Genomic DNA, 22,252 nt, shown 5'->3' on the forward strand with positions numbered 1-22,252 from the left:
CTGACCTGAGGCAGCAGCAGCCGCGGAAGACACCGGACCCTCTGCGGAGGCACGAGGAGTGGTAAGTATTGTGCCAGGGCCCTGAGCAAGCGGGGGGAGGGCGGGCGCTTGCACCCCTCTCCTCCACTCACGTGTCCCATAGCACGCCGGGGTGCCCGACCTGATCACAACTATGGTACAGCTGAAACCAAGTTGCATAATTTACTTCAAGGGCAATGCTCTGTAGCTGAATATACCTCAGAATTCTATCTCTGGGTGGCAGACACCACATGGAATTTAGCTGCCCAGAGAAGTCAATTTCGACAAGGATTATCAGAGCTAATAAAGGATGAAAACACCTGAAGAGATGAACTGGAATGTAAATTGGTGTGCATGTAGCATGTAAGAGAATGTTCACACATGGCCATTAAACAGAAAAAAAGCAAAGACAGAAACACAATACACAAATACCCTGCAATAAATAAACCGCAGTAGTGCATGAAAATTATATAGGGTACTTAGTTAACATAATTTTGATCAAAATAATGCAAAAGACATCCTACCTCATCAAGGTGACCCTATTTGGGACAGTCCTAACTGTAATATTTATTTATTTATTTTACTCACTTATATAGCACCATTAATTCCACAATTCTACATATTCATGAGCTATACTGATTGGATTTTGGTAACCTTGACAAGGTGGATGCTACTGTGCGATTGGCGGATCATCCCGATATTTGTATACATAACATAGTTAATTTACCATATAATTATCTTTTTAATGCATAAGATGATTTATATGTATGTTACTGTTGGGGTATTGTATGTCTTTTATTGAAATAATTTATTTATTATCCTCTCCACACCGGGACTATGGGCGTGGAGAAAAGGTGAGGAAGGAAGGTGAGTATAAGTGTTTATTTTTTTTATTTGTGCAGTGATGGGGCCATGCATACCAGGATTGGGGGATGAGGAGGCCATATATACCAGGATTGGGGGATGAGGCCATGCATACCAGGATTGGGGGATGAGGAGGCCATGCATATGAGGACTGGGGGATGAGGAGGCCATGCATACCAGGATTGGGGGATGAGGAGGCCATGCATACCAGGATTGGGGGATGAGGAGGCCATGCATACCAGGATTGGGGGATGAGGAGGCCATGCATACCAGAATTGGGGGATGAGGAGGCCATGCATACCAGAATTGGGGGATGAGGAGGCAATGCATACCAGGATTGGGGGATGAGGAGGCCATGCATACCAGGATTGGGGGATGAGGCCATGCATATCAGGATTGGATTGATGGGACCATGCATACCAGGATTGGGGATGAGGGAGCAATGCATTTCAGGACTGGGCATGAGGGAGTAATGCATACCAGGATGGAGAAATTTACCAGTAGCTGCTGCATTTCCCACCCTAGGCTTATACTTGAGTCAATAAGTTTTCCCAGTTTTTTGTGGTAAAATTAGGTACCTCGACTTATACTCGGGTTGGTCGATATAAAATCAGTGAGTACGTGGTTCCCATAATACTTCAGGACAGTGAGGTACATCATACTATATGGGGGCTGCATTTTACCCTATGGGGTGTGTAATATACTGTATGGAGGACTATGGGGAGTGCATTATATTCTATGGAGGACTATGAGGAGTGCATTATATTCTATGGAGGCTTATGGGGAGTGCATTATACTGTATGGAGTACTACGGAGAGTGCATTATACTGTATGGAGGACTTCGGAGAGTGCACTATATTCTATGGAGGACCATGGGAAGTTCATTATACTATATGGAGGATTATGGGTGGCGTATTATACTATATTGAAGGCTATGTGGGGCCATTATAATATTTTGAGGGCTATGTGGGGGGCCATTATAGTGTATGAAAGAAATTATACAGTGTGAAGGTTTGTGTGGAGTCCATCATACTGTTTGGAGGGCTGTGTGGGGGTCATTATACTGTTTGGAGGGCTAGTGTGGGCCACTATACTGGATGTAGGCCCATTATACTGTATGGAGGGCTGTGTGGGAGTCATAGTTGGGGGATCATACTGTGTTGGGGTTACCATACTTTGCCTTGGGAGTTGAAGTGGGGTACAATAGGGTCATTATACTGTGCATGTGGAGGCTAATGTGGAGGAATGCACCATGGGGGAATCATAGTGTGTTTGGGGGGCACTTTTATTGGCATCATACTTTATTGGGGCAATGAAAGAGTAATCTAGGACTTCAGCTGGAGGAAAATTGCTATGTAAAGGCTGGAAAGATGTGAGATCTTCTCTTCTGTGACACAGACAAATATTTATTTATTTTTGTGGGGGAGGCCCAATTAGAGCTTCTGCTATGAGGCCCCATGATTTCTGTTATGCTCACGCCCGGACTGTTTGGCGTGAGCGTGGTTTGTGGTCCCACTAGGCCACGAACCGAGGAGTGCCTGGAGTGGCGTGCCTAGGGGCCTCGCCAGATCCAACCACGGACGCACGGCAGCTTAATCGACTCCGTGGTCCGAGGAGGGACGAGGGAGGTGGCCCAGGTGCTACTCCAGGGCAGACCCCAGTAACACAGCTGTTGACCCACACTGGCTTATGCAGGAACGGGCAGGTTCGGCTGGTGTGTAGATAGGCAGGTACTAGCGGGCACGGCAGATATACAGGCAGGCAGGGCAGGACGGGAAGCGGAGCAGGGCAGAGCAGAGCCGCAGGTGCGGACAGGAGGCGGAGCAGAGCCGCAAGTGCGGACGGGAGGAAGAGCAGGGTAGGGCAGAGCCGCAGGTGCGGACGGGAGGCGGAGCAGGGCAGAGCAGAGCCGCAGGTGCGGGCGGGAGGCGTAGCAGGGCAGAGCAGAGCCACAGGTGCGGACGGGAGGCGGAGCAGGGCAGAGCAGAGCTGCAGGTGCGGATGGGAGGCGGAGAAGGGCAGAGCAAAGCCGCAGGTGCTGACGGGAGGCAGGGCAGAGCCGAGCCTCAGGTGCTGCGGGAGGCAGAGTAGAGCAGAGCCGCAGGTGCGGACGGGAGGCGGAGCAGGGCAGAGCCGCAGGTGTGGACGGGAGGCGGAGCAGGGCAGGGCAGAGTTGTAGGGGGGAGGGGAGGCGGAGCAGGGTAGGGCAGAGCCACAGGTGTGGAAGGGAGATTCAGGTGCGGACGGGAGGCAGAGCAGAGCCGCAGGTGTGGATGGGAGGCGGAGCAGAGCAAAGCCGCAGGTGCGGACAAGAGGCGGAGCAGGGCAGAGCAGAGCCGCAGGTGCGGACGGGAGCCGGAGCAGGGCAGAGCAGAGTCGCAGGTGCAGATGGGAGGCGGAGCAGAGCCGCAGGTGCAGATGGGAGGCGGAGCAGGGCAGGGCAGAGCTGCAGGTGCAGACGGGAGGTGGAGCAAGGCAGGGCAGAGCCGCAGGTGCAGACGGGAGGCGGAGCAGGGCAGGGCAGAGTCGCAGGTGCAGACAGGAGGCGGAGCAGGGCAGGGCAGAGTCATAGGTGCGGACGGGAGGCGGACCAGGGCAGGTGCAGACGGGAGCCGCAGGTGCGGACAGGAGGCAGAGCAGAGCCACAGGTGCGGACGAGAGGCGGAGCAGAGCAGAGCCGCAGGTGCAAATGGGAGGCGGAGCAGAGAAGAGTCGCAGGAGCGGACGGGAGGCGGAGCAGAGCAGAGCCGCAGGTGCTATGGGAGGTGGGGCAGAGCCGCAGGTACGGACGGGAGGCAGAGCAGAGCCGCAGGTGCGGACGGGAGGTGGAGTAGAGCAAAGCCGCAGGTGTGGACGGGAGGCGGAGCAGGGCAGAGCAGAGCTGCAGGTGCAGACGGGAGGCGGAGCAGAGCAGAGCCACAGGTGCAGATGGGAGGCGGAGCAGAGCAGAGCCGCAGGTGCGGATGGGAGGTGGAGCAGAGCTGCAGGTACGGATGGGAGGCGGAGCAGAGCAGAGCCGCAGGTGCGGACGGGAGGCGGAGTAGAGCAAAGCCGCAGGTGCAGACGGGAGGTGGAGCAGGGCAGAGCCGCAGGTGCGGACAGGAGCCGGAGCAGGGCAGAGCAGAGTCGCAGGTGCAGACGGGAGGCGGAGCAGAGCAGAGCCGCAGGTGCAGATGGGAGGCGGAGCAGGGCAGGGCAGAGCTGCAGACGGGAGGTGGAGCAGGGCAGGGCAGAGCCGCAGGTGCAGACGGAAGGTGGAGCAGAGCAGAGCCACAGGTGCGGACGGGAGGCGGAGCAGAGCAGAGCCGCAGGTGTGGACGGGAGGTGGAGCAGAGCCGCAGGTACGGACGGAAGGCGGAGCAGAGCAGAGCCGCAGGTGCGGACGGGAGGCGGAGTAGAGCAAAGCCGCAGGTGCGGACAGGAGGCGAAGCAGAGCCGCTGGTATGGACGGGAGGCTGAGCAGAGCAGAGCTGCTGGTATGGACGCGAGGCGGAGCAGAGCAGAGCCGCAGGTGCAGACGGGAGGCGGAGCAGAGCAGAGCCGCAGGAGCGGACAGGAAGCGGAGCAGAGCAGAGCCACAGGAGCAGACGGGAAGCAGAGCAGAGCCGCAGGAGCGGAGGGGAAGCAGAGCAGAGCCGCAGGAGCGGACAGGCAGTGGAGCAGAGCCGCACGAGCGGATGGGAAGCAGAGCAGAGCCACAGGTGCGGAGAGACAGGACAGGGCTCTGTTCACTTGGAATAGATAGGGACGGAAAACACAGGAAGATAGGTGACGGTGCGGATGGAAGCCGCAGGTGCGGACGAGAGGCAGAATAGAGCAGAGCCGCAGTTGCAAACGGGAGGCGGAAAAGAGCAGAGCCGCAGGTACGGACGGGAGGCGGAGCAGAGCAGAGGCATAGGTGCGGACAGGATGCGGAGCAGAGCAGAGCCGCAGGTGCGGACGGGAGGCGGAGCAGAGCAGAGCCGCAGGTACGCAGATAGGGAGGCGGAGCAGAGCCACAGGAGCAAACGGGAAGCAGAGCTGAGCCACACGAGCGGACGGGAAGCAGAGCTGAGCCACACGAGCGGACAGACAGGACAGGGCTCTGTTCACATGGAACAGATAGGGACGGGAAAATACAGGAAGATAGCTAGAACACAGGAGGTAGATACAGAGGCAGGGAAACGGGACAAGCAGAACCAGATACACACAGGGTACTTGCTATGAAGTAGCGAGTGGACACAGAACTCACAAACAGAAGTACAGAGACAACGAGTTGGAGTTAGGTACTGGTTCAGACACTGCAGGAAAAGGGAAGGATCGGACATAGAGACAAACAGGTAACAAGCTAGGACACAGTTCAGACAGGAACGAGGTACAGGAACAAGATACAGGTACGGGCCTGGGTACTCAGCCCCCAGGGTGGCGGAAACAGACTAGAAGTCACAGATACAGGTAACAGGCCTGGGTACTCAGCCCCCAGAGTGGCAGAACAGGAAAGATACAGGTACAGGCCTGGGTTCTCAGCCCCAAGAGTGGCAGAAACAGGCAAGATTCAGGACAGGACCTGGCAACTCACAGTTGCCGAGAACACACTGTAAGAAAGTGCAGCTCAGGCACCTCCCACTGGGTGGAGGAGGTTTAAGTATCCAGTGACTCACAGCAATAGGCTGGGGACGCATTACGACTGCACACACTGTAACTTTAAGAATCAGGAAGTTCCAGCGCCGCCACCCTAAGCCAGCAGACAAGAGACATGCACACAGCAAGTAGAGGAGCATAGTGTGCAGCCTGGACTGGTGGGTAAGTTGGCGATCTTGCATGGTGGGAGATGGTAAGTCATGCCAAGGATGTTACAATTTCTATGTATGCCCCTGCCTGTAATAAAACATTTCTCTGAACCTATGACAGGTTTAAAAGTCTTAATACTGGTAATACTGGAAATAGGTAATTTCAAGGACGACAGAGAGAGAGAAGAACTTGGGAATTCAAACTGATAAGGATTTTCAATTCTTTGACAATATGACTCAATTTAACACCTGGATTTATGACTTACTACATGGATACAAATCACACCTCCACCAGACGGACTCTAGATAACTAAGTGAACATTCCCGCCGCCTCCCCATTTCTCCATTTGTAATAAAATGCGTAATTTGATTTCCTTATCTTTAAGAAGCATTAACCCTTCCACCTCATGAACAGATATCGTGTTGCAATATCTCTTAAATGTTGTGCTTTTATCTTATTAATTCATTTGTAATCTCGCCTGAAGAAGGAGCTTCTGTGCTCTGAAAACCTACATATATATATTATGTGCTGGTTAGCCAATAAAGGTATCACTCCTAGAATACTTTTGTCATTAAAAGTATTTACATCAATTTTTCTGGCTAACACGGTACCACAATATATTTTTTTATTGTACATAATTCTGTCTTTCAAAAAACAATCTGACTACCATCCAGGTTTCAAAGATTCAATTAGTCTAAGGGAAAAATTTACTTTTTTACCCAAGAACGAAAATACTTTAAGTGAGTTAGACAATAGAACTTTTATTCTACCTGACTGGTAGTAACATTAGATGCATGGGTCCCATCCTAAATAAGTATTAATGAAAGATGAACTGGAGTAAGATGGTTTTCTGGCTCAAATTCTGATGAATTTGACAGGCAGGCTTCGATACGCTCTGTCTTGCCCCAGCTCCACCCATATCATGTACCGTATTTTCACACCAGAAAACTAGTGAAAACCCTATGATGAATAAGAGACTATGAGTTTTGAAATAAACAAAGATGTTATACAAAAATAAGCCTAAGGGTATGTGCACACGATGCGTTTTTTGTGCTTTTTTTTCTGCGCAGAAATGGACCAAAAACGCATTGTAATCCTTAAGCCCAGCATTTCCTATGAGAATTTGAAAGATCTGTGCACATGATCAGGAATTTTCCTGACAGAATTTCATGTGTGTTTAAATAAGCAGCGTGTCAGTTCTTTGTGTGGATTTGCCAGCGTTTTTCCTATGCAATGCATTGGGAAAAATGTATGGCAAAAATGCATAAAAAAACGCATGAAAATGCAAAAAAATGCATCAAAATCGCGCAGAATTTCCACAGCTTTTTTGCTGCCAAGAGGTTCAGAACCTTGCAGAAACACTGCAAAAATTTCTGCAAGCAAATACTGATTGTGTGCACATACTCCTTCACACTTCAGTTTCTCTTGTACGAGTGCAATCCATACTTTTCATGTATAATACTCTTATCTATGATAGTCTATGGAGTAGGTCATGTCTGATTTTGTTTCCTCAAACCAAGTGGTTTGCACAGAAACAAAAAGTTGTCTGATATTGATCCGAATGTAGGTTCAAACTCACCAATGCAAGTCTATGGATCTGTAAATGGTATACAGTACAGACCAAAAGTTTGGACACACCTTCTCATTTAAAAATTTTTCTGTATTTTCATGACTATGAAAATTGTACATTCACACTGAAGGCATCAAAACTATGAATTAACACATGTGGAATTATATACTTAACAAAAAAGTGTGAAACAACTGAAAATATGTCTTATATTCTAGGTTCTTCAAAGTAGAAACCTTTTGCTTTGATGACTGCTTTGCACACTCTTGGCATTCTCTTGATGAGCTTCAAGTGGTAGTCACCGGAAATGGTTTTCACTTCACAGGTGTGCCCTGTCAGGTTTAATAAGTGGGATTTCTTGCCTTATAAATGGGGTTGGGACCATCAGTTGAGTTGTGCAGAAGTCTGGTGGATACACAGCTGATAGTCCTACTGAATAGACTGATAGAATTTGTATTATGGCAAGAAAAAAGCAGCTAAGTAAAGAAAAACGAGTGGCCATCATTACATTAAGAAATGAAGGTCAGTCAGTCCGAAAAATTGGGAAAACTTTGAAAGTGTCCCCAAGTGCATTTGCAAAAACTATCAAGTGCTACAAAGAAACTGGCTCACATGAGGACCGCCCCAGGAAAGGAAGACCAAGAGTCACCTCTGCTTCTGAGGATAAGTTTATCCGAGTCACCAGCCTCAGAAATCGCAGGATAACAGCAGCTCAGATTAGAGACCAGGTCAATGCCACACAGAATTCTAGCAGCAGACACATCTGTTCAACAACTGTTAAGAGGAGACTTTGTGCAGCAGGTCTTCATGGTAAAATAGCTGCTAGGAAACCACTGCTAAGGACAGGCAACAAGCAGAAGAGATTTGTTTGGGCTAAAGAACACAAGGAATTGACATTAGACCAGTGGAAATCTGTGCTTTGGTCTGATGAGTCCAAATTTGAGATGTTTGGTTCCAACCACCGTTTCTTTGTGCGACGCAGAAAAGGTGAACGGATGGACTCTACATGCCTGGTTCCCACCGTGAAGCATGGAGGAGGTGTGATGGTGTGAGGGGTCTTTGCTGGTGACACTGTTGGGGATTTATTCAAAATTGAAGGCATACTGAACCAGCATGGCTACAACAGCATCTTGCAGCGGCATGCTATTCCATCAGGTTTGCGTTTAGTTGGACCATCATTTATTTTTCAACAGGACAATGACCCCAAACACACCTCCAGGCTGTGTAAGGGCTATTTGACCAAGGAAGGATGGGGTGCTACGACAGATGACCTGGCCTCCACAGTCACCAGACGTGAACCCAATCGAGATGGTTTGGGGTGAGCTAGACCGCAGAGTGAAGGCAAAAGGACCAACAAGTGCTAAGCATCTCTGGGAACTCCTTCAAGATTGTTGGAAGACCATTTCCGGTGACTACCACTTGAAGCTCATCAAGAGTGTGCAAAGCAGTCATCAAAGCAAAAGGTGGCTACTTTGAAGAACCTAGAATATAAGACATATTTTCAGTTGTTTCACACTTTTTTGTTAAGTATATAATTCCACATGTGTTAATTCATAGTTTTGATGCCTTCAGTGTGAATGTACAATTTTCATTGTCATGAAAATACAGAAAAATCTTTAAATGAGAAAGTGTGTCCAAACTTTTGGTCTGTACTGTATGTTTGGCACCCTATTTAGGCAATGGTTCATAAGAACAGAATCTAGTGTATTATTTCTTGTGTCCAGGTTTTTGGGATTTGTAATCAACACTCAAAAAATGACCCTCTGGCTGCTCCCAAAGAAAATTCAGAGAATAATGGAGTTTCTTTACCAGTTATGATGAAGAATATGCACATTATACAACCTATATGCCAGAATAAAGATCTCGGAGGAAATCAGAATCAGAAACAACCTAAAATGGTGGCTAAAAAAAAACTGATTTAAGGTGCCCAAACACCTGACACCTGACAGTACACTTGCATGTTCACCTCAGCCTAATGTGAATGTGTTTGCATCGTGAAATGGTACAAGGCTGCTGCAAGACATCTGCGATGGTAGTTTATATTTCGCGAGTACAAGTATCAAGCATTGAAATTTAACATGCCCAATTTTTATTTCAACAGCTAGTGATTGAGTTCTCAATGATAGGAACTTTCCTCTCACTTCTCATCTAACTCTCTCTTGGACAACCAACAATCTTGCTTCCGCCCCCACCAGTCCACCGAAACTGCCCATACCAAAATTACTAATGACTTACTTACAGCAAAAGCTAACAGACAATTCTCTGTACTCCTTCTTCTTGACCTGTCCTCTGCCTTCGACACAGTTGACCACTGCCTCCTACTACAGATCCTCTCTTCCTTTGGAGTCAAAAACTTTGCCCTATCCTGGATCTCCTCATACTTTTCTAACCGCACATTTAGCATCTTCCACTTCCACACTACCTTCTCACCCAGCCCCCTCTCTGTTGGAGTCCCTCAAGGCTCTGTTCTAGGACCCCTACTCTTCTCAATCTATACCCTTGGCCAGGGACAGCTCATAAAATCCCATGGCTTCCAGTACCATCTGTACGCTGATGACACCCAGATCACGCTTTCCTCTGTACTGGACATTGTAAGAAAATGAGAAGTCCTAATATTCTGAACAGCCATGTTAAACCTAGCAGCCATCTTGTTCAGAAGTTTGAGAATTGAGTTTTTCAGCTATTGAGATGCATGTCCTACACATGTCCTAATCACAATGGAGCCAAAAAATGATGTCAGTGCCATTAGCAGGTATGGTGGTATACACAAAGGTTAATAGCAGCAGCTGCAGGTCAATGTGAGAGTAAGTAAGTGGTGTTATAGGGTAGTAAATAATGTTATTGTAATTGTGGTATAAAAATTAGGACAATATAGTTGTCAATATGTAATTTCTTAAGTAAGGACATGGGGATTTATGGATTTAATGGAGTTTGGTAAAAATACTCATGAATATTGTCATGTTGCATTATCACATTGTTGTTCTAAAATGCACGTCTTCCCTGCAGTATGATGTTATCATGTATATGCCTTTTGCCGCAATATGTAGTTCCTTTGTTTAAGCTATGCATAAAAAGGCTCTGATACTGTTGTTCGGGGCCATTCTATCGCCATGCTATCGCCAGTCTACAGGCAGTCCACCGCCAAGGCCACACAATTGCCAAACCGAAGCCACACCATGGCCAGATATCTCAATGCTGTTTTGCTTATCTAGACACCTGCGAGTGTCAAGTGTATTTTCTCTGCCTGCATTCTGAACTGTTTTGCCGCGTACCTCTGAATAAACTTCATTCTCTGCTTTGAAGAATTATCTACACTGTTTTCCAGGCTCTTTCAGCTCTTAGTAAGGACTTTCTTACAGGCATCCGCTGCCTCGGAGTAACCCTTGACTCTGCCCTGTCCTTCAAACCACACATTCAAGCTCTTTCCTCTTCCGGTTGCCTCCAGCTCAAAAATATTTCCAGAATCCGTCCTTTCCTCAACCCTCAATCTACTAAACTGCTTGTGCATGCCCTCATTATCTCCCGCCTCGACTACTGCAACATCCTCCTCTGTGGCCTAGCTCCTAACACCCTCGCACCCCTCCAGTCCATCCTTAACTCTGCTGCATGACTAGCTCATCTCTTGACTCGCTACTCTTCTGCTATACCCCTTTGCAAATCCCTTCACTGGCTCCCAATTGCCCAGTGTATCCAGTTCAAATTACTAACACTGACTTACAAAGCCACCCATAACCATTCTCTTCCATACATCTCTTAAGTAATCTCCAGTCCTCCCAAGACCTCCTTTTTTCCTCCACACTTATTCGCTCCTCACCCAATCGCCTCCAAGATTTCTCCCGAATATCCCCCATCCTATGGAATTCTGTGCCTCAACACGTCTGATTAGCCTCCACATTTGGATCCTTCAGACAGAACCTGAAAACCCCCAAAAAACAGAAAAAGGATGCACAACCTCAATCATGGATTAGGGTGCGTAATAATGTACCCAAATACTACAATGTCAAAACAAGAAAGAACAAGAAGGTACACTCATAAAATGCGCACACCTCAATGCAATAGATAGTAAAAATTACAAGCTTTATTAACCTCATTTAAAAACACTAAAAAACACACATGAATACCAACACTTAAGATCCACAAGTGATAATTGACCATATCAAAAATTTATCTGCAGTAAAATACAATAATATAATAGATCCTTATGTTGTCATCATATAGGTACAACATGTACGGTTTACTGCAAGGATAACACCCATCTCTTCAAACAAGCTTACAGCCTGCAATGACCTTGCTTGTTGCCACCTCAACAACACCAGAGCTACTGCAACCCCCCCAACCTACTGTCTCCTTCCCCACCATCCTGTAGAATGTAAGCCGCAAGGGCAGGGTCCTCTTTTCTCTGTAACAGTCTATCATTGTTAGTTTGTGTACTGCAAGTGATATCTGTATTTGGTATCTAACCCCTCCTTATGCACAGCACCATGGAATCAATAGCGCTATATAAATAAATAATAACCATAATAGAATATAGGAGAAGGCACCAAAGCACTCCAAATTCTAATGAAGAAGGATTTATTTAGATGTGTATTCATCAGCAAATCAATTTTGAATGTATATAGATTGGAACAACATTTTGGTCTTATTCAGACCATGATCACGGCACATGGAAGCTTTATCAATGAAAGAAAGCTGATATAGTTTCCATCAAGGTCCGAATAGGACTGAAACGTTGACCCATCTGTATATCTCCAAAATCGATTTGCTGATGAATAAAACATCTAAATAAATCCTTATTCATTTGAATTTGGAGTACCCTGGTTCCTTCTCCTAATTCTTGTTTAGTCAGAAGAGAACTGCAAGGTATCATACACATTTAATTTTTATCAGGCCTCAATATCAGTGGGTTTGGACAACATTACTCTAATTTCCAAAGAAAGAAGAAAATTTGGCCTCGAAATCATGTGTAAATAAAAATATCCTTTTATTTAATATCCATTGAAATTCAGTAGGCATCGTAGCAATACGGTGCCCATTGAATTTTAATGGATATTAAATAAAAGGATACAAATATGTATCGCCAGAATGCCCATTGAATTTTAATGGATATTAAAGCACCCCTCCAGCGCGTTTTTTTTTTTCAGCGCTGTAGTGATGCTTCTAATGTAAGATCACCTGTCCCTAGTCTGATACTAACCCGCCACTGTCTTCACCTTTTTCGGCGCTATTTTGTGACCTCGACTTCTGACTGGCTGAAAGTCAGAAGTTTTATCACAAGCTCTCAATGTTGGTCTATGAGAGCAAAAATGAGGCTCTCATAGACTTACATTGAAAAGTGACCTTCGGCTCCTCCAGCAAACACTAGAGTGATCCAGCAGATCACAAACTGCTAGAGGCCAGTGGAAGCGGCAGCAATTGACGGTGAAGACAGCAGCGGGTAAGTTTAACACTGGTGGCAGGGACCTTACCTTTTAAAGCACCATTCCAGCGCTGCAATGAAAAAAAAACGCTGGGGTGGCGCTTTAGATAAAAAAGGATGTTTTTCATTTACACTGGATTTTTGTGGCCAAATTTTCTTCTTTTTTTGGATACTTTTTAGCTGGACAATCGGATGGGATGGCCAACATCTCAGTACTATGCAGTTGTGAAAAAAACTGAAGTGGTGAGCTAATATCCCTTTTTTTCCCTTGCTGGATTACTCTAATATGTATAGGAACCTATACAGTCTCAACAAATTTCTTACGATGCCACAATTTTACCACAATTGTCTGATGATGGATGTTTTGTAAATCCCCTGGGAAATGATGTCCATTTCCTCCAATTCTTTTATTCCAGGAGCTCCTTATGACGATCATAATGTACAGGCCACAGGCTATTGTAATTGCTCCAGTTTGGCCACACGGAGAGTGGTATTCTGTTACATCTATTCAGGAATAGTTGTTGGAAACTCCTAGCTTAGGGTGACTTCTTGATAGAGAATGGCTTCTAATATTTTTCAGATAAAACAACTGTATCTTACTGTATGTTATTCAATGAGGCATTGCAGAGCTGTGTATTTTTTCTCAGATGTATTTGGCATGAGAAAAAAAATCCCAGCATGCTGCATGTGGCCTCGTATATCTGAAGAGACTTGCCAATGCAAGTCTATGGGTGCGAGAAAAAAAACGAACGGCACACGAACTATTCGTATGGCATCCGATTTTTATGCACACATCTCAAAGGAACCTTCGAAAATGCATCAGTCAAGCACAGGAAGTTCACAGCCAGAAGACTCCTGGCAACCAAGAAAGAAAAATTAGATAAAGATATAGATAGATAGATTATAGAAAGATTTTAGATGTATAATAGATAGATTAGATAGATATCCTGCAGATATATAATTTCACAACCCCCCTACATATTTTAAAATTGCACCCTTTAGTGCCTTTTTATGTGGAGGTTTTTCTACAGCTTTGTATGCTTGTTTAACTTAATAAATAAATGAATTAATTAAAAAAAAAATGGGGTCCCCTCTATTTTATGAAACCAGCAAATGTAAAGCACACATCTGTGAGATGATGTTATCAGGCTGGGAAGGTACATGGTTATTGGGCCCTTCCCAGCCTAAAAATACGAGCCCTCAGCTGCCCTAGAAGTGGAGCATCATATGAGATGCTCCAAGTTTGGTGCTTCGTCTTCGCTCTTCCCGATTGCCCTGGTGCGTTGGCAATTGGGGTAATGGGGCTTGGTGTTGATGTCAGCTGAGAAATGTCCAAAAACACAGCTGACATCAAGCCCTGGTGTTAGTAATGGAGAGGTGTCTATCAGACACCCCCATTACCAACTCAGTACTAAAAAGTAAAAAATACACACACAAAAATAGTTTATTTTAAAACATACTCCCCGACTTTTTCCCTGCTTCACCAATTTATTTAAAAAAAAAACCATGCAGGTCCGACGTAGTCTAGTGAATATGACGTAGTCCACTAATGGAAACCTGAAAAACATAAAAAGTGAGAAATAAAAACAAGACACTGTCCCTTGTTCACCTTATTATAAAAAAGGTCCCACGCAGGGCTAACTTAGTCCTGCGCTTCCCGCGACGTTCCCCGATTCCATCGTCCAAAGCCTATGAAACCTCATTCTGAGGCTTCATAGGCTTTGAACAGCAACCAATCCGGGCTCACAATGCGCTCCTGGAGAATTGGCAACTGTGAAGAGCAGTAACGTTACTGACGTCACCGCTCATCAGAGTCGCCGGGTCACGCCATATGGATTCCACTCGTCTAACGTTTTACTTTTTATACGCTAGTGTAAGTGTACCCTAAGGGCTTGTTCCCACTGCCAGATAACATGGCCGAGTTCTGTCCGATGTTTTATCGGATAGCACTCGGCCCAATGTTATACTATGGGGCAGTACAGATCTGTGATGCAATTATTTTCTCATGTCAATACAGCATGAAAAACAATTGCAGCATGCTGAGAGTGCATCCGATATTTGGATCACGTGTACTCACACAAGTCTATGGGTGCGTGTGAAACATCGGACTGCAATCGAATATCATCTGAGTTCAGTCTAATATGCACACAGAGACAATGAAGAAGATGGAGAAATTAAGTTCTCCATCTTCTCCGCACCTATGCTGCAATTCTCTCACATGAGAGAAACGGATCACACTCAGATGACACCCGGCTCAAACTCTCAGAGTTTGAGTTGAGTGTCATTAGCATAGTCAGCCTGATTCTCTGAAATGAGAGAACATACACCTGTCTGAGCATACCCTAACCATGATTTTCAATAATCAGCATATGCCATTTGCCTTCTAGTTCCCCCTCGCCCCTGTTATTATCACAGTAACCATGATTTCCATACAGTATTTATCCATCATTTGACATTCTTCCTATTAGTATAACAATGCATAACTCAGCTCTGCTCATCACATATCACTTGCAGCCAGTAGTCATCACTCTGCTCAGCTGATAATGGCAGCAACATGTCCACACGCTCCTCACCGGTAGGCTCCAATGAGCATACACTAGCATGGTGACAAACAGGGTAGGTCCCATTGTCACTTGGACACCTGCATCTTTCGGAATGTAATGCTGCAGCATCAGCAACAGGTCGTGCCAACAGCTTGGCAAGGCAAGGGACCCTAGGTGCTTTACAATTGCTGTGTATAACTCAGGCCAGGGGCAGACACTGACAGCTTGGGGCCACTGTGCTAGAAATGGGTCTGGGCCCCTCTTTTACGGCAATAAAGCTACAGGCTATATATACACTGTGTGTAACCATATATATATATATATATATATATATATATATATATATATATATAAAATATATATTGTGGTAAAACGGCTTGCTTGGCTGTATGCGGAGGTAGACATGTACCACTGTCTCTTTAAATTTCGGGTTTGTTTATTAAACATCATAATCTAACCTGGAGTCCATAAAGAAAACGCAGCCCATTCGGCATAAAGGCAAAACAAATTACCAAATTTGCAACACAGTCTGTATATGGGCTGGCGTCCAACCACTGAGCGTTAGTCGCTCACGGTTCAGCACAACACATGCAAGCTCCTTCCTGGAGCAGGTTTTTCCCAGACACTGAACACTTCCCTTGTCAAAAGGCTGGCTATTTATTAACCCTAAAACATGCCCTGGAGTGGAGATAGGGTGGATAGCTTCCCTCCCAGCACTTAGCTATCCACCTGTAAAGCATTCCCTTGTAAACATGGCTATTAACCCTCTCTGCACCTAATGTGCAGGAGAAACTTCCATGTTTTACATCACTTAAGCCAATAGTCTCAGTGACAGATATCTCCCCTCCAATATTCTGCCAGTGACTTTGTCACATATCCCCCCCCTCTGCCCAAAGCGGGGGTTTTGGCACCTTCACTTACTAAATATGGAAGTCTGGACAGGGCATCAGTGTTCCCATGTAGTTTCCCGGGCCTATGCTCCCCCAAGAAACTAAAGTCCTGGAGTGCCAAAAACCACCTAGTTACCCGGGCATTCTTCCCCATCCTTTGCCTCATCCATCTCAGGGGTGCATGATCTGACACTAACCTGAACTTCCGACCTAACAGGTAGTACCTTAGAGTGTCAACTGCCCACTTAATGACCAAGCACTCTTTTTCCACAATAGCATAGTTTTTTTTTCACAAGATGAGAGCTTTCTGCTTAGATATAACATGGGATGTTTCTCCCCATTTATTTCTTGGGACAACATGGCTCCTATCCCGACTTCTGAGGCGTCCGTCTGGACTATGAACTCTTTATTGAAGTCAGCGGCAATCAAAACCACCTGCTTACACAGAGCGAGTTTCAATTCCTGGAATGCCATCTCTGCCTTAGAAGACCAATTGGCCATTGTCGTCTTTGCACCTTTCAGTAGGTCGGTCAGTGGTGCGGCTATCATGGAGAAATTCGGGATAAACCGTCGATAGAACCCCTCCAGTCCTAGAAATGCTCGTACCTGTTTTTTTGGAGGCCGGTTGTGGACAATTCTGAATTGCTTCCACCTTCTTTACTTGCGGCTTTATTTTGCCCCTTCCGACAATATAGACAAAGTATTTTGCCTCTTCTTTCCTCATAGTGCACTTTTTCGGGTTATTGGTAAAGCCGGCCTTCCTCGGCGCATCCAGAACCGCCTGGACCTTCAGTAGGTGACTTTCCCAATCTGGACTGAAGATCACGATGTCTAGATAAGCGGCGGCGTACTTCCTGTGTGAGGCTAGGATACGGTCCATGGTCCTCTGGAAGGTAGCTCCCTGCAAACCGAACGGCATCCGGATATACTGAAAACACCCGTCGGGTGTACTGAAGGCAGTCTTCTCCTTAGTACTTGGAGACAGAAGGATTTGCCAGTACCCTTTTGTTAGGTCCAGGGTGGTGATGTACCTGGCCGGCCCTAACCTTTCAATAAGTTTGTCTACCCGGAGCATCAGGTACGCGTCGAATTCAGACACTTTTTTAGCCTTCTGTAATCGTTACAGAACCGCCAATCTCCGTCCGGCTTTGGCACAAGCACAATGGGGCTGGTCCAGCCGCTCTTTGACTCCTCGATGACGCCCAGGTTCAAAATTCTCCGCACCTCCTTGGACATTACCTTGCGGTGGGCCTCGGGGATTCTATACGGCCACTGGTTCACCCGTACATGCGGTTCCGTCCGGATCTCATGTTCCATAACCTGCGTGCACCCTGGCAACTCTGAAAATAGGTCTTGGTTTCGCTGAAGCAACTCTCGGCACTGTTGCTTCTGGGCCGGTGATAGGGTCACTGCTAATGCGACATCATCAGCCTTGGCTTCAGGAAGGGCCTCCGACAGATAGGTTCCACCGGTTCCCTGTCCCACCAGTGTTTGAGCAGGTTAATGTGGTATACCTGGTATGGCTTTCTTCTTCCTGGTTGGTATATCTTGTAGTTGACGTCACTCAACTTTTCGACCACCTCGTATGGCCCTTGCCACTTGGCCAGGAATTTACTTTCCACTGTGGAGATTAACACCAACACCCGGTCTCCTGAGCTAAACTGTCTCAGCCTCGCCCGCCCCCGGTCATACACTCGGCTTTGCCCTCTTGGGATTGAAGGAGGCTTTCCCTCACCTTCTCAATCTGGTCCTGCATTTGGGCCACATGCTCGATGACGCTCCTGTGGGGTGTCACCTCGGCTTCCCACGTTTCCTTTGCAATATCCAGCAGTCCGCAAGGATGCCGACCATATAGCAGCTTGAAGGGGGAGAATCCTATAGAGGCCTGGGGAACTTCTCTGAGAAAAGCAGGTAGGGGAGTAGACAATCCCAGTCTCTGCCATCCTTTTCCACCACCTTCTTCAACATTGACTTCAAGGTCTTGTTGGATCTTTCGACGAGTCCGTCCATCTGCGGATGGTATTCCGACATCCAGATATATGTAATTTGGAGAGCCTTATACAACTCCCTTATCACCTTTGACATAAAAGGAGTTCCCTGGTCCGTCAGGATCTCCTTTGGCAGACCCGTCCGGGAGAAAATATGCACCAGCTCCCTGGCGATACTTCTGGCGGAGGAATTTCTCAATGGTACAGCTTCCGGATACCGAGTGGCATAGTCCAATACTGCGAGGATGTATTGGTGCCCCCGGGCAGACTTCACCAGGGGCCCGACAAGGTCCATCGCAATCCAATCAAATGGGACCTCTATGATAGGTAGCGGTACTAGGGGACTGCGGAAGTGGGACACAGGAGCCGTTAGCTGACAGGCGGGACAGGAGTGGCAGCAATTCACAATTTCACGGTGACATCTTGGCCAGTAGAACCTCTGCAGTATCCGCTCCCAAGTTTGGTCTACCCCTAGATGCTCACCCAAGATGTGAGAATGTGTCAGATCTAATACCCTACGCCTATAGGGTCCCGGTACCACCAACTGTTCTATCACCTCCCCTTTTGGCTTAGTGACCCGATAAAGAACCTAGTGTCAGCCCCCAGCTCTTGAGCAACCCCATTACAGACACATTATCAATAGCATACTTCAATGTCAGATCCTGCATTTGCGCAGTACCAAAGTTTCCCCCAGACACCCCCAAATCCGGAATCTCAGCCTCTGGGGTCACCGTCTCGTCCTCGTCACCCACAAGGACACACAGGGGGAACTCATCTGCCCCTGAGTGCGACGGCGATGCTTCATGGCGTAACTGGCTCCATTTGGAGACACATGGTACCCCCGCTTTCCGAGGGTTCCATGAGAAGGAGTGGGCTGCCTTCCCATGGAACCCTCGGCCCCCTGGTACCTCTCAACCAGTCCGACCAGTTCATCAGCGTCCCGGGGATCACCCAGGGCAACCCAAGCCTGTATTGGCTTTGGCAGGGAATGTACGAACCGATCCATAACAACTCGCTCTACCATCTGTGCAGGTGTCGAGGACTCAGGCTGCAACCATTTTTGGACCTGGTGCAGTAAGTTAAACTTTTGGGAGCGAGGGGGTTTCTCATGGTGATATACCCAACAGCGGACGTGCTGTGCTTTGACAGACATTGTTACCCCCAAGCGTGCTAAAATTTCAGTTTTTAACTTTACATACTCTTTTGCATCTTGCAACGCCAGGTCATAATAGGCCTTCTGTGGCTCTCCTGTTAAATATGGCGCCAGGACCTCTGCCCACTGTTCCGGAGGCAATCTCTCCCGCTCTGCCACCCTTTCAAAGACAATCAGGAACGCCTCAATATTGTCCCACTGGGGTCATCTTTTGTAATGCTCTTCTTACCGTCTTCCTGATGTGTGAATCATCACCTGGATCTGGGGGTGGAGCAGTTGTCTTGCCATGGATCTGCTCTGCTAGGAGTTCCATCTGTCTTTGCTGCTGTTGGATTTGCTGCATCAGAAGTTTATTTGTCTTCCCACTCCTGCTGTATGTTCTGCTGGCTCTGCAGCTGCTCTCGATGCTGCTGCATGTTCTGCTGGCTCTGCAGGTGCTGCTGCATGCTCTGCTGGTGCTGCTGCATGCTCTGCTGGTGCTGCGCCTGCAACAAATGCTTAAACAGATCCTCCATTTTGTACAGCATCACTTGCTGGTTTATGGCTGCCTTTACCCAGGACATGCAGCACCTCTTATAAGAGTCCCACGTGTTCGATGGGAGTTCTGCTCACATTTCTAACCACCACTTGTGGTAAAAAGACTTGCTTGGCTGTAAGCGGAGGGAGACAAGTAACACTGTCTCTTTAAATTTCGGGTTTGTTTATTAAACATTATAAACTAACCTGGAGTCCATAAAGAATACGCAACCCATTCGGCATAAAGGCAAAACAAATTACCAAAGTTGCAACACAGTCCGTATATCGGCTGGCGTCCAGCCACTGAGCGTTAGTCGCTCACGATTCAGCACAGCACATGCGAGCTCCTTCCTGGACCAGGTTTTACCCAGACACTGAACACCTCCTGAGCCAAAAGGCTGGCTATTTATTAACCCTAAAACACGCCCTGGAGTGGAGATAGGGTGGATAGCTTCCCTCCCAGCACTTAGCTATCCACCTGTAAAGTATGCCCTTGTAAACCTGGCTATTAACCCTCTCTGTACCTAATGTGCAGGAGAAACTTCCATGCTTTACATCACTAAAGCCAATAGTTTCAGTGACAGATATGTCCCCCCCCAGTATTCTGCCAGTGACTTTGTCACAATATACACTGCTCAAAAAAATAAAGGGAACACTTAAACAACAGAATATAACTCCAAGTAAATCAAACTTCTGTGAAATCAAACTGTCCACTTAGGAAGCAACACTGATTGACAATCAATTTCACATGCTGTTGTGCAAATGGAATAGACAATAGATGGAAATTATGGGCAATTATCAAGACACCCTCAATATAGGAGTGTTTCTGCAAGTGGGGACCACAGACCACATTTCAGTACCAGTGCTTTCTGGCTGATGTTTTGGTCACTTTTGAATGTTGGTTGTGCTTTCACGCTCGTGGTAGCATGAGACGGACTCTACAACCCATAGAAGATGCTCAGGTAGTGCAGCTCATCCGGGATGGCACATCAATGCGAGCTGTGGCAAGAAGGTTTGATGTGTCTGTCAGCGTAGTGTCCAGAGGCTGGAGGCGCTACCAGGAGACAGGCCAGTACACCAGGAGACATGGAGGGGGCCATAGGAGGGCAACAACCCAGCAGCAGGACCGCTACCTCCGCCTTTGTGCAAGGAGGAACAGGAGGAGCACTGCCAGAGCACTGCAAAATGACCTCCAGCAGGCCACAAATGTGCATGTGTCTGCACAAACGGTTAGAAACCGACTCCATGAGGGTGGTATGAGGGCCCGACGTCCACAGATGGGGGTTGTGCTCACAGTCCAACACTGTGCAGGATGCTTGGCATTTGCCACAGAACACCAGAATTGGCAAAGTCGCCACTAGCGCCCTGTGCTCTTCACAGATGAAAGCAAGTTCACACTGAGCACATGTGACAGACGTGACAGAGTCTTGAGACGCCATGGAGAGCGATCTGCTGCCTGCAACATCCTTCAGCATAACCAGTTTGGCAGTGGGTCAGTAATGGTGTGGGGTGGCATTTCTTTGGAGGGCCGCACAGCCCTCCATGTGCTCGCCAGAGGTAGCCTGACTGCCATTAGGTACCGAGGTGAAATCCTCAGACCCCTTGTGAGATCATATGCTGGTGCGGTTGGCCCTGGGTTCCTCCTAATGCAGGCAATGCCAGGCCTCATGTGGCTGGAGTGTGTCAGCAGTTCCTGCAAGATGAAGGTATTGAAGCTATGGACTGGTCTGCCCGTTCCCCAGACCTGAATCCGATTTAGCACATCTGGGACATCATGTCTTGCTCCATCCACCAACGTCACATTGCACCACAGACTGTCCAGGAGTTGGCAGATGCTTTAGTCCAGGTCTAGGAGGAGATCCCACAGGAGAATGCCAAGAGTGTGCAAAGCAGTCATCAAAGCAAAAGGTGGCTACTTTGAAGAACCTAGAATATAAGACATATTTTCAGTTGTTTCACACTTTTTTGTTAAGTATATAATTCCACATGTGTTAATTCATAGTTTTGATGCCTTCAGTGTGAATGTACAATTTTCATAGTCATGAAAATACAGAAAAATCTTTAAATGAGAAGGTGTGTCCAAACTTTTGGACTGTACTGTATATATATATATATATATATATATATATATATATATATATATAGTAAGGTTGCAGCCGGACAAATCTTGGGTTAGGAACTGCCACTAAAGATGGGTGGGGCTGGCAGTTCCCATACTTCCAGTTCCATGCCTTAGAATGGCCTATTTAATGCAGTCCAGCTACATCATTCATGGTCTGTGTGTGGAGAATGAAAGACCTTGTTTATGTAGCTCAGTGTCTCTCTGCCAGAGGCTGTAAGCGAAGGAATGATATCGAAACAGGTGAGCCCGTGCTATATGTGGACTGTTTATTTTCTGTTACCTTTGTGCCCAGAAGAGGCTGTTTATTTTTGTTTTGTGTACACTGGAGATTATGAAGGAAATAATCCTCACCATTGCCTGTGTGTGTACACTACCAGCTGCCCAAGAACTTAAATACCTACAATT

General features: G+C 47.0%; 1 protein-coding gene across 1 annotated transcript in view; it reads left to right on the forward strand.

Moving 5' to 3' along the window:
* The first annotated feature begins 21,980 nt into the window (after positions 1-21,980).
* Positions 21,981-22,252, forward strand: part of FSTL3 (follistatin like 3) — a 171,182-nt gene continuing 170,910 nt past the window's right edge. Inside the window, exon 1 of the mRNA XM_073651187.1 lies at positions 21,981-22,087. Coding sequence (XP_073507288.1) covers positions 21,997-22,087 — 91 coding nt within the window. The 5' untranslated portion in view covers positions 21,981-21,996. The remainder of the gene's footprint in view (positions 22,088-22,252) is intronic.

Source organism: Phyllobates terribilis, unplaced genomic scaffold (genome assembly GCF_046119375.1).
Source record: "Phyllobates terribilis strain yellow unplaced genomic scaffold, ASM4611937v1 Scaffold_1__5_contigs__length_1240528914, whole genome shotgun sequence".
Lineage (NCBI taxonomy): Eukaryota > Metazoa > Chordata > Amphibia > Anura > Dendrobatidae > Phyllobates > Phyllobates terribilis.